Genomic DNA, 13,543 nt, shown 5'->3' on the forward strand with positions numbered 1-13,543 from the left:
CTTAGCACCGTACGTGTGCATTCTGTTCCTTTGAGATAATCTGTGGGAGAACGGCCTCGAGCCGAATTGCAAGTAGTTTTCCCAAAATCTTAAAATCTACATTTAGAAGAGAGACGGGCCTGTAGGACTCACAGGCCGTAGGCTCTTTGCCTTTCTTCAGTAAAACTGAAATAGATGCTTTCGTTAAAGTGGGGGGCAGCCAGCCTTTTCTCAGAGATTCATTATATAGATCAAGAAGGAGAGGGGCTAGCTTGTCTTTAAATTTTTTTAACAACTCAGCTGGAAATCTGTCTGAGCCTGGGGCCTTACCGCTCGCATACACTTGATTGAGCCAAAAACTTCCTCTATTTTAACAGGAGCGTCGAGCTGCAACTTCTTCTTTTTTTTTTTTAAAGTGAACATATAAGGAGAGGCGTCCACCAAGTATTTCCTGCCATGGCGTCCACGTCACCATGGTAATGGCACAGCCAGATAACAACATGAGATTTCAAAACATATGTACATTTAACGAGTTAATTTTAATAAACCTCAACATAATTACTTTTTTAATTCTTTGTTATTTATCATACTCCTGAATAGTATGAGTTTTGTTTTGCTCAGACTCAGTGTTAAATGATTATAGAAATAACCGAGAATTCAGTTAAATTCATTTTCTAGTTCATTCAGAGGTTGTTCCAAGTTACTTCCACAATAACTTTGTGTCATCTGCACATAATATGACTTTGAAATTACTTCAAATCAAGACATGTTAACACAGAAACCTTTATTTATTTCTCATGGCCCTGGTGCCATCTGTCTGCATTGACCTGATAATTAATCAGAGGTAGCAGGGTGTGATACAGGAACTCTAAAAGACACATTAGCGTATGTTTAGTGGTCACTGGCTGAACTGGGTGCGTCTCTTTAATTCGGAATGAGCCAGAGGCCAAATGCATGTGTCCGTGGGTTTATGACGAGCAGTGTTGTGGATCGTTAGCCTTGGTATTGTTTACATTGACTTATGTGGGTGTTTTAGTGTCAGAGACTTTTACAATGTAGAGGTGCATTTCAAAGGTGAAAGCTACCATGTGCTACCTTATATACTCCAAATGTTCTCCACATGATCACAAAGATCTTAATTATGTAAGTCATTAGTTGTATGTAATATTGGTATAATTTTGCTTATTTTAAAACATTTTCAAAGATGCTGAGTTCAATTGATGTAATTTCAGTTGCCACTTTTAAACTGTTTCATTTAATAAAGTTAATGAAGACAAAACGAGTGGTCAGTGGTCATCGTGATATTCAGTGTCAGATTTTTTTAATGGTTTGTCAGAGTTTGAAAAACTTGTTTTGACCTTAAAAAGATGCTTTGGGGGTTTACACAAAGGTGCAACTGAACGCCTGGAGATCAAATTAGTGTGAGGATGCATTTGCAAAAATGATCTATGTGAGTGGGAAGAACTTTCCACTCACATAGACACTTTCCACTTAATCTTGCTATCACTCACCCACTGACTGAAAAACCAAAGAACGACCAAATGAAAGACCCACCGAACTGAATTTGGTGTTGAATTTATTTATTTTTTGCTAATTTAAGAGCAGTTAAAATGGACACTAAAGTAATGGGTAGGAGGTTTAATTGAAAGTAGAATAGTAATTTTAGGCATTGCAGTTTTGAGATTTTATAAACTGTGAGCTGAAAGGATTTGGTAAAGCTCATTTGTATGGCTGCTTTCTAACTGTACTTTCTGTTTTCAGACCTCAGAAACAGCATTTTAAAGAAATGTAAATGATGCCAGTTGGTAGAAACTTGGTAGGGTAAAGTGGCTCACAAAGGAAGAAGCTCAACCCCCCACATTCCTGCCCACACCCACAAACCTCTTTAAAAGCCCAGGAGAATTGCTCTTAAGTCCTAATTCACCTTCCTGCTTGGTTTGGAGCTCTTTCAGCAGAGATACTTTCTCCAGCTCTCCTGTTTTAATCACTGGGATTTCAAAGATGGAAGATTATGGGATGCACTTTTCTCCAGGTATGTACTCAGCATTGTTGCCTAGTGAGCTACATGAACAGAGTTGGCTAACATCTAAGACAACTTGCAAAAATACTCTTTCACTCTGTGTTGTAAATCCTGATGGCAGAAGTCACTCTTGGTTCTGAATAATGTACAAATATTCCACTTTTTTGGGAAACTTTTGTGTTTAAGATTCATTGTGTTGATGCTCAGTCATCAGTTAAGTAAATCCCTGAAGGTTGATTCAGTTCAACTGGATGTATTGTTTTCAATGGGAGAAATGTTTTGTGACTTCTTCAGTCTGAGACCTTTTGGGATTTAAGACTCATCAATTTAACTTTTGTTTATTTTTTCTGTTAGAAAGTCAGTCGTGCCAAAACATATCAGCAACTGACCCATGTGGACCATATAGACTTGTTCTTACTTGGCCTCTTGTGTCTTTACCCTCACAGACTTGTGGAGTTCAGGCAGTGGGCTTGAAGGGAGTCTTTCCTTGGAAGAACTCTCTATATGGGCGGAGACTGCTCTAAGAAAGGAGATGGGCAACAAAACCTTTGCTACCTCTGAGACAGTTTCCAGCTTTGTCTCAGAGCAGAAACAAGATTTTGCTGTCCCAAGAAGCCAGGATGGCAACATCACTGCCACTCTGGACCATCCCAGCACTGCTCCAGAGAAACCAAAAGGAAAGGCCCGGGTGGTGTTCACAGAGAGACAGTTGGATATTCTTGTCCATCAGTTTAATGTGAAACATTACTATGAGCCAGGAGAGATGCAACAGTTGGCAGAGATGACAGGGCTGACCTACAAACAGGTGAGTGTTTTTCAATTTACTACAACATAAGAAATTGAATTTTGGGTCCATTGTACTCATGAAATGTTTTCTGTTTTCTTCCATTTTAGGTAAAAACCTGGTTTCAAAACAAACGGAGAAATTTTAGAAGTTCACATCCTCAGCATGTGAATCAGGGCGTCCCACTTCATGTAAGTATCTCCTATTATTAAACAGAATTGTTTATGATTCTGTCATTATTAGGGTATTTGACTGTATTTAAAAAAGTGTAATGCCAATAATTTAAAACAACTATTCTCGTTTTACTGACAGTCCCCTTGTCCCCTTCAGTTTCAGGGAGAGAGACAGCCCCCGTTCAGGGAGCGGTACACCCAGCACCAGGTAAATTCAATGAGAATGGGTGCAAATAATCAGGCCCACTATTCTCATTCTATGGGCAATTCTGCGGCTGGACCTCAATGGACCCTCCCCGACTCCCCTCAGATGTTTGGCTGGTCAATGCCACCAGGCAACGGGCATCACAAATACGAAACAGCTGTTCAAAACCCAGCAAAAATGGCCACTACGATCGAAGACTGTCTCTGAAATTGGAGGCACCAAACCCAAACATCGTCTCTCCCCTGCATCCCTGTTTCCTTTTTTTCCTCTTGTCCCTGATGTACGTATTTTCACGGTCTTTTTGGTTTCTTCCTGGTGCGGCTACATCCGCAGCCCCAGGACACAGGAATTTCACTGCATGTTGACTGTGTATTTGACTAATAAAATTTGATTTGAACACCAGTTCAGCACTGAATGGAATATAAACAACCCTGGACTTTTTTTATTATATTTTTATTGTCTTCATGTAGCTCAACATGAAGAGTCTCAGATTTGATCGCTTTCAGTATAGGGGGAGGGGGGTATTCAATATCTAATGGATTTTAGAAATATTAGAATTCAGTAGGCTCCAGCTACTGTAAATAGTCAAAATAGCCAAAATACATACTGGGATATCAGAGAAAACGCCATCAGAAATTCTGTATATAAGATTAAGAGATGAATTCATCAAAATGTTTTGTTTCATTTTGTTGTATTTGTTGTAAAAAATATTGTACATTAAGAAAATTCTCTTCCTTGTGTTTGAGAAACTGAATAAAATATTAGTTTCACCCATTCAAACTGAACTTTCTACATGTCTCCAAACCTTCTGTCAGAGACTGAACATCCAAATGTTTTAGAGACTTTAGACCTCTATCTTTCCATGTAAACTTGAGCTACAATCCTCTATATTCACAATAAACGTATGAGACAGATAATCTAAAGAATCTGGAGCTTTCAAATGGACAAAAAGATTTTCTCAGGAATACCTCAAGTAACAACCCTACCTCAAACTTCATTGTAAGAAACCTGAGACGATACAGTGGAAAGTTTTTGCCTCTGTGATTATCTTCCTAAGACTCTAAATGTTGGGTTTTCTTTTAATTGTTAACAAGTCTGATGCTGATTACTTGGTAGTAAAGCTCCAAAAACATTTTATTGTCACCTTTTCTACTCTCTGCTCTGTGACTACAGAGTCTTGAAATGAAACGTGCAATGTTATTAAATCTTTCCCCTGACTGAACACCTGAAGTCAGCTCAATTAAAGTGTAGGATGCTGCTGATGGCCATGTATGTTTGTATCAGGGCTGTGTTGCGATCTGTCAAGGAATGTTACAATGGGGCATGGTGGCTGGAGGTTGCCAGGTTCTTGCTCATAGTGCCACCATGATCATGACTGGGAAGCGTACCAGCAACCAGGCGTCTTGCAGCAGGAGCACGGTGGCGTCCAGCAGAGCCTGAGTGGAGCTGTCAGAACAGAGGAGCTGCAGGAATGAAAAATCAAGTCAATAAATGAGCAGCACTGAGTCTAATAATCCATGTAATGTTGTCTTTGAGAGTTTCTGAAAAGCATTATGACAAAAGGTGTTTTTCAATCTCCTGAATACAGATTAATGAATAAATCATTAACTGAGTGAATGTGGATAGATATTGTACATTCAGCTAAGTAATTTCAAAGACACAGAAGTCATATTGTTTGCAGATGACACAAAGTTATTGTGGAAGTAACTTGGAACAACTTCTGAATGAACTAGAAAATTACTTTAAGAAATTGAAGACTTTTTCTATAATCGATTAACACTGAATCTGAGCAAACAAAACTCATACCATTCAGGAGTCTGATGATAAATAACATAGAATTAAAATAAATTATCTGAAAGAACAAACTTCTTCCGGTGATAATAAATCACAAACCATCATGGTCATTATGAATATATCGATAACCTGTAAAACACACACAAAGTGTAATAGGGATCATAAATAAAACCACGTCAACAAAACCACCAAATCTACTTTTTATTAAATACTCTTACATTTAAAGAGTTGGTTGACCTCAGAACTCTACACATAATTTATAAAGCAACAAACAAACATGGCCCACAACATTTTGAACTTGATCAGGATAAAGACCAAATCATGATGACCTGAGAGAAATCCTTATGTTCAGCAAAGCTTCAGATGAGGATTTCTTCCACCTTGGTCTTGCCAAACCACATGCTGGTGGTTTTCACAAAGATTTAAAAGACTTCCAACTCATCTGCAGTTTTCAACATGGAAGCTACATGCATGTTTTATCCTGTTTTACAGGTTGTTTTTGCTTGTAAATTTTTATCTTATTGCCATTGAAATAGTAAACAGAGGCTGTTTTGATGAGACTCACTGAACCTCTGCATTATTTAAAGTTTAAAAAAAATATAAAAGAATTAACATATAATCCACGCTTTTTTGCTTTTTTTTTGTTTTTTGTTCTTTTTTCCCAAAGTTGGTGTGCCTAGATTAAGGCAAGTAGGAGAGTGATGACGTCTTCTTTTTATATATATTGTAAATGTTTCAGTCAATACCATCCATTTTCTTCCAATAAACGACAAATTTGATCCCAGCACTGCTCCAGAGAAACCTAAAGGAAAGGCCTGGGTGGTGTTCACAGAGAGACAGTTGAATATTCTTGTCCATCACTTTAATGTGAAACATTACTATGACCCAAGAGAGATGAAACAGCTGACAGAGATGACGGGACTGACCTACAAACAGGTGAGTGTTTTTCAATTTACTACAACATAAGAAATTGAATTTTGGGTCCATTGTACTCATGAAATGTTTTCTGTTTTCTTCCATTTTAGGTAAAAACCTGGTTTCAAAACAGACGGAGTAAGTTTAGGAGGAGGTCACATCCTCAGCATGTGAATCAGTGCGTCCCACTTCATGTAAGTATCTCCTATTATTGAAAAGCCCTGAAATGAAAGGAACGGGGTGAATTTCTGGCCGTTTTATTGTAGTAATTGGATCTTAGATATATTTGAATTCAGTCAACTCTGGCTATTGTGAATATTTTAGTCTATCCAAAATACATCCTGGGAAATCAGAGAGAACTCCATCAGAAGTTTTGTATAGTTGCATAACATGTAGGGAACGCCTTATGTTGTCCACTGTTTGCCTTTGTTAGATGAAACCACACTGATCCAGGGGTTCGTTCTTCGTACCTCGCTAAGTAAGTTAGCTGGATTTGATTGTTGACGATTTCGCGTGATCTTGGATCGTTCGGTTCTCCGAAGCTCATCCGGGACTTGCTGTCATAGCAACAGATCCGTAAGCGTAAACCTGCTTGGGAGCAGGCTTACTTTATGTAAACAGGATTAGATCGCGGCCACTCAGGTATGTCCGCTTCATTTATACGAAAGCAACAGCGATATTTTTCCACTGTTTTTCCATAAATAAATATTATCAATGTAACTAAAGATAATGCAGTATTTGATTCTTTTATTGATTTCATACAGATACATACTGGTCATTTCCTAAAAAAAGGGAAATGTACTATTAATCATTCTATTTCATGTATTTGATTATTTCAGATGTAATTCATATTTTAGAGTAGTAATAGTAAATTACTTCGTGTAATCGAGATGAGAGACCACGGCTATAAAAGCGAAGGTGGATTTGGGAAGTCTGTCGCAGCCATGTCCTGTCCGTTTGTACGCGAGCAACCCATTGCGGAAGGTGCAAGATTGATAAGGAGAGTTTTCAGAATTCAGCGTATATTGCGGGATAGACAGGATCCTTTAGCTCAGCGCAACAGTGTGCTCATAGAGAGATATCGATTTTCCGGTGAGGGTATTATTTACTTAACCAACTTGTTGGATCCCTTTGTTAAGAGTTCCACTCACCGTAGTCGGGTATTAACAATTGCACAAACTGTGTGCATTGCCTTGCGTTTCTTTGTGAGTGGCACGTTTCTGTACGCTGTTGGAGACGCAGAGAACATTGGCAAAAGTGCTGTCTGCCGTTCCATTCGCAAAGTATACCTGGCACTCAAGCATTTCCTGGGTGTGCATTTCCAAGCCACTTAAGACCACAGGTTGTCAAACAAGGCTTTTTTTCTATTGCAGGTACATTAAATTCGATAATGAATGTGATGCAATCATGACCTATGTCTGTAACTATAGCTCGATTGTCCGCAGGCTTCCCTAATGTGATTGGTACCATAGACTGCACACACATTGCGATCAAGGCCCCCCCAGGCCCCAATGAAGGGGATTTTGTCAATCGAAAGGGGGTTCACAGTATAAATGTGCAGGTGAGTAATACTAATATTTTAGATGGTAATATATAATGAAAAGGAGTGTGTTCACATATAATGAAATCTCTTAGATGGTGTGTGACTCTATGTGCCATATCACAAATGTGGAAGCTAAATGGTCCGGATCAGTGCATGACTCAAGAATTTTCAGAGAGTCAGGGTTATGCACATTATTTGAGCGTGGTAAGAAAAAGAGACTTATTTTGATATTTCATACTTATTTTGGGCCTAAAATAACAGTATTTCTCCATTACACAGGGGCCTACGATGGGATTCTCCTTGGAGACAGGGGTTATGCATGCAGGCAGTACTTCATGACACCGTTCCCTGACCCCAACCCTGGGCCACAAACCCACTACAATGCAGCTCTAGCCAGGACAAGGGCACGCATTGAAATGACCTTTGGGCAAATAAAGGGAAGATTTCAGTGTCTGAAAAGTCTGAGGGTTGCACCTGACAGGGCATGTGACATTATTGTTGCATGTGCCGTACTGCACAACATTGCCACCATCAGAAAGGAGAGGACTCCTGTGGTGGAGGTGCAGCCTGATGATGACCTCCAGCCAGTGCACTTGGACCAACGTAGTGGCAGAGCTGCACGGGACAGAATTGTGCAACACAATTTCGAATATTAAAAACATGACAAAACATATTTTTCATTAAAATTTATTTGAGCATCTTTTTCTGTCTCATCAAAAAAAAAGCAGTCATCATTTGCCAGGAAAAAAATCACATATACTGTATCACGCAAGGTCATCAATAGTGCTCTGTATGAAAGTGTATTTTTACTTACTCTGAAGTTCCTTTTGAAGCAACTCAATTTCTAGTTGAACTTTTTGCCTCATTAGAGCTTGAAGTTCGATTTCACCTAGAAGCTTTTGTTTCTTTAGCTCAGTATACTCCATTTTTTGCTGGAGACTTCTCTTATAGAGCAAACGAATGTCACCCTGTTTCAATTGTAGAGACAACATTTAACGGTCAATACATGTCATATAGGAAGTAAAATTAATTACAAGACTGCCCACCTCTGTATCAGGCCTCTCTGCCGGCCTCTTTGCCTGCAAATCATACTGCAGTCAGAAACACATAGAAGTACACAAGTAGATACAAATTCAGGCCAAATTATGCATGCACTTACAGGGAGTTCCTCAGTCATCTGACAGGGTTGCTTCACTGTCCTGTGCAATGGAAACAAAATGGTGTTACAAAGGGATATGGTACAGCCTATTGGTCTAAATAATTTTAAATATATATATATATATATATATATCCCAACTTACTGTGCATGCTTCAGTCACCCCTTGCATGGGAACAGGTAAAAGTGATGGAGTGTTATGTAAAACTACACACAAAAACCCCACAATGTCAATAAATGTCAAAGTACAAAAAGCATTTTAATTAAGGCAACAACCAAATATTTTACATTGTACAAATAGAATTATGAGCTCATTTACCAGTTATGAAGGTGCTGCTGCTACTGCACCCCGGCTGCTGGTCTAAGGAAGAGCTGCCCCCAGGGATGCCCTCAACAATGGGTCTGGTGGCATTCAACCCTAGGGCCAGCTCCTCTGCCGGGGTGTGACGAGGGGATGCAGGACCACCACCTGTCTTTTTTTGCTCTGCCCTTTTCTTGGTTGCTGTTATAAACAAACAAACAGATTATTTCAGGGTCTCTTTTCAAGAAACTAAAAGCAATATAAGTGATAAATATTACCATTCTGTAGAATATTCTTATATTTCACTTTTACTTGTTCCCATGTTCTAGTGGGTCCTGTTGTGGCTCTAATGTGAAAGAGGATATAATGTAATATAATATAATATAATATGATATAATATAATATAATATGATATAATGTAATATAATATGATATAATGTAATATAATATAATAAATTACTTACGAGTTTAATTTGTCAGCAACTTTATGCCAGCCCTCTCTCCTTGCTTTTGCAGCCTTTGCAGTGTTCCCTTGCGTTTTAATTAAACTCTGAAACTCCTGAAATCCCTCAATCAAGAGTTCTTGCTCTGCTGCCGAAAAATACTGAGCGCGCTCCTTCGACATTTTCGCCGACCAATCAAAGGGTTGCCGATCAATGTTTCTACTATCGATGCGTAGCCCCTTTTAAGCCACCCAGTGATCTCACATTACTTCATCCAGCTGTACTAATCATCAACAACAGGTGTGTTCGGAGAACCGGAATAGCGAGCTCAAAGTTGGCGCGATGATTTTATCTTGGATGTAGTAAGCGAGGTACTAAGAACGGACCCCTGGTTTCAACTGTATATTTGATGATGTTGGTGTTTGGCTTGATCGTTAGCACAGAAAGGGAGAGAGAGGAACAGAGAGGGAGAGAGAGGAGCAGAGAGGGAGAGAGAGGAACAGAGAGGGAGAGAGAGGAGCAGAGAGGAAGAGAGAGGAACAGAGAGGGAGAGAGAGGAGCAGAGAGGGAGAGAGAGGAACAGAGAGGGAGAGAGAGGAAAAGAGAGGGAACAAGAGCAGGTGAGACACACATGTTAGTCAAATGGTTGTTTGCCAAAACTCATCAGAACATGTATCTCGTACCTAGTGTAACTTTTTAGATACCATTTGTTACTTTTCAAATTCTATATTTATTAAGTTATTCAGGCTTGTTTGCACAACAAGGCTAAATAATTATCTAAACTTTTATGCATCTAAATAGTCTACTTTGGTAGAATTAAAAAATAAGTGTAGTGCAGGTCTATGATGATTTTTAGTGTTACTATCATCTAGTTTTGATTCTGGTTCTGTTTTGGTTAAGTCCTAAGTAGTCCTGATTTTGAACTGTTGTAGTCCTGTTTTAATTCCAGATCAGTTCTGGGTCTGGTTGAATTGGGGTTTAGTCCCCGTGTCTTGATACAGCCCGACTTTGTTCTGCCTTGCTGCTTAATTAAAAAACTAGTTTAAGGTGTCCTGCATATGTGATATTTATTTTTTCCTATATGAAGTCATTCTTTTTTGAACAAAACTCAAAACAGAGCCTATTAATCTATCAGTTGTTTCTACCCTCACTTTATTTCCTTTCGCTGCTCAGCTCTCACACAGTGCCTCAGCTATGCTCCAATCCCTCCATATTGTGGCCAATCAAATGCGAGGATATAGGATAATATCATTGTGTGAAAAACAGAGAGGGTGATGGACGTGACAGTCAAGTGCGTCAAGTCAAGTGAGGAGGGCTGTGCAAAAGCAAAAACACATAAATATGCCTGACATCCGTAAACGAAGCAGCATCTGGCTGCAGTTTAAAGACTTTTTTGTCTCGGTCTTGATTTCGTCTCGACTTTGTCTCGACTTGTTCTTGGTCTTGTTCTTGGTCTCGATACCCTCTGGTCTTGGTCTTGGTTTAGGCGGTCTTGACTGCAAGTCTAGTTGCACCAGTGGTGCCATGAGCAGTATCTATCTGCTGCTCGTCAGCTGCTATTGTTCCTTTCCCCTTTGCTGTGTACTGTGCTGATGCTGTTTTCAAAACCTACCACACTCATGTACAGTATCAGTGTCACACTGAGATATTTCAAAGATAATAATAACACATTTTATTTGAAAGCGCCTTTCAAAACACTCAAGGTCACTGTACACATTAGAATATAAAGCAACATAAAAGCAAGCAGTTTACACAATCATAAAAGCATAAGACATAAACTAATTTAAAAGAGCAGAGTGGAGAGGTTATTGGGATAAGCTATTTTGAACAAGTGAGTTTTGAGTTGGGACTTAAAGAGAGAGAAGGAAGAGATATTTCTTAAATCAGGAGGTAGGGAATTCCAGAGTCGTGGAGCAGAGCAGCTGAAAGCCCTGCTCCCCATGGTGGCAAGACGGGGGGAGGGGACGGAGAGTGAAAAGGAAGAAGTAGATCTGAGACAACGAGATGGGGCGGTGATCTTAACCAGATCAGAAAGATATGGAGGGGAGAGATGATGAATAGCCTTAAATGTGTACAAGAGTATTTTGAAATTGATACGATATTTGACCGGGAGCCAATGAAGCTGCTGCAGAACAGGAGTAATGTGGTGGATAGAAGGGGTCCTGGTGATGATACGGGCAGCAGAGTTCTGGACGCGTTGAAGCTTGTGGATGGATTTTTGAGTATAAAAATAACCTGAATAAATACAAATAAAGGGAAAGAGCTGTCCAAACCTCTGTCTCTGACCATCTGTGTTAACACTTGAAATCGGAAACATGTAAATGTAACAAACATGTTAAAACATAAGAAATCAGGAAGGGGCAAAAAAAGCATTTTGCTAAAAAAAGCATTTAGAGCAGAAGTTTTTAAAATGAAGATATATTGCATTTATTTACAATTAAAAACACACAGAGCAGAAAGTGTGTTACTGTTTTACATCCACAGACACACAAGAAAAGAAGCAACATGAGGTCAAGTTATGGCAATTTTATTTGTGTATTTCAGTACATGTATTCAGAATAGAGTTTTTAAAAACAAACAAACGTCCCAAGTAAAGTTTGGGGGGATTTTTGTGAAAGAAAGGTTGAGAGAGGGGGAAGGAGGAAGAAACTATTGATCTCCTTAAACTTGATGCTGCTGGGTCAGTTTTTTCTCAGCAGTCTGCTCCAGAATCCCCTCCTGTCCTCGGCTTTCTTTTCTTTTTCTTTTGCCTTCAGCTCCTTTAAGGTTTTGTTTAGCTGCTCCTCGGCGTCTTTAAATTTTTTTTTCAGCTGCTGTTTGGCCAGTTTGACTTTCTGTTTGAGGAGCTCTTTCGCTTCCTTTTTGTGCTTTTGTATTTCTTTAAGTGCATCTTTGCAGTCTTTCTTGGTCACCTCAGAGGCTGTCGTTTCTTTCTTGAATACCTTCACCTCAATTTTCTCTTCTGCAAGTTCTTCTTGCACTTTCATCAGTTCCTTCTTCAGAGTTTCACTTTCCTGTTTTGCCTCCCATTTTCCATGTGTCTCTTTTTCTATTGCTTCCTCTGTTTCCAGCAACTTCTTCTTCATGTTTTGAGTGTAACTCTTTGTATTTTCCATTTCTTTCTTTGCTTCCTGTATTTTAATTTTCTCTTCCTCCAACACTTTATGAGCTTCCAACAATTCTTTCTTCATATTTTCAATCTCATTTTCTGCCTCATGTTTACGTTTTTTCTCCTCTTCAAGTTGTTGCTTTACATGCAGTAATTCCTTCCTTAGTATTTCAGCTTCAGCCGTTACATTTTCAGCTTCTTGTGTTGCCAACTGCATTTTCCTTTTTTCCTCTTCAAAAGCTTCCTGCACCTCCTGTAATTCCTGCATCACATTTTCTGCCTCCTTCTTTGCAGTTTGATATTTATTTTTAGCTTCTTGTGCTGTGGTTTTCTCTTCCTGCAATGCTTTTTGAGCTTCCAACAGTTCTTTCTTGATGTTTTCGTTCTCATTTTCTGCTTGTTGTTTTCTCATCTTCTCTCCTTTAAGTTTTAGACCCACATGCAGTAATTCCTTCAATACTACTCCAGTTTCAAACTTTGAATTTTTAGCTTCTCCTCTTGATTTTTCTGCCTCTTCTTTTAATTTGACATTTTCAGCCTGTATTATTTGAAATTCTTCTCGTAGGTTAATCAGCTCAGACTGTACTGTACTGTATGGTGACGCACTCACCAATCCTCTTCTCGATCTCCCTTGATTCATTTTGGCCTTTTAAACAAAGGAACCAACGTATTGTAGAGAAGTGAAGTTTTCAATGTGTTTTTTTTCTTCAACTGTCGTCTGTCCTGCACAGAGATGCTGCTGTAGATGTGTCTCTAGCTGTGTCTGGATAAAATGAAAAATGCTGTAACTAAGTGCTTGTGTTGCGCAGTTCTACGAAACATTCCATTCCATGCAAGCTCCGCCCACATGGTCAGGAATGTCAGGTGCTGCATCACCAAATGCTGCTCCCGTTGCCTAGCAATAACAGCTGTTTACTTTTTGAGGTCTGGTTGATTATTTAATAAAGAAAACATGTCCAAGTATTGCAACCATGGTGCTGAGGCTCAGTGCATATTCTAGCCTGCTGTGTGGGTGGGCAGCTAGAAATCACTGGTGGGCAACATGAGTGAGGAGAAAACTGGAGCAGACAAGCAGGGACCTGCAGGTTGCTGGTTTGAGTCTCTGTTCAGATGCTGGTGTC

General features: G+C 39.3%; 2 protein-coding genes across 2 annotated transcripts; one reads left to right on the top strand and one right to left on the bottom strand.

Annotated features, from left to right (window-relative positions):
• Positions 1 to 1,980: 1,980 nt before the first annotated feature.
• Positions 1,981 to 3,657, top strand: LOC148101254 (uncharacterized). The gene is made up of 5 exons (XM_087845489.1): positions 1,981 to 2,011; positions 2,446 to 2,804; positions 2,894 to 2,974; positions 3,114 to 3,324; positions 3,566 to 3,657. Exons 1-5 carry the CDS (start codon positions 1,981 to 1,983, stop codon positions 3,655 to 3,657), a joined length of 774 nt encoding a protein of 257 aa, XP_087701615.1.
• Positions 3,658 to 11,824: 8,167 nt separating this feature from the next.
• On the bottom strand, positions 11,825 to 13,254 carry LOC148101255 (uncharacterized). The gene has a single exon (XM_087845979.1). It carries the CDS (start codon positions 13,060 to 13,062, stop codon positions 11,995 to 11,997), a length of 1,068 nt encoding a protein of 355 aa, XP_087702105.1. The 5' UTR covers positions 13,063 to 13,254; the 3' UTR covers positions 11,825 to 11,994.
• Between the last annotated feature and the right edge of the window lie 289 nt (positions 13,255 to 13,543).

This window comes from Neolamprologus brichardi, chromosome 9 (genome assembly GCF_056152115.1).
Source record: "Neolamprologus brichardi isolate AB-2024 chromosome 9, ASM5615211v1, whole genome shotgun sequence".
In the NCBI taxonomy this organism is placed as follows: Eukaryota; Metazoa; Chordata; class Actinopteri; order Cichliformes; family Cichlidae; genus Neolamprologus; species Neolamprologus brichardi.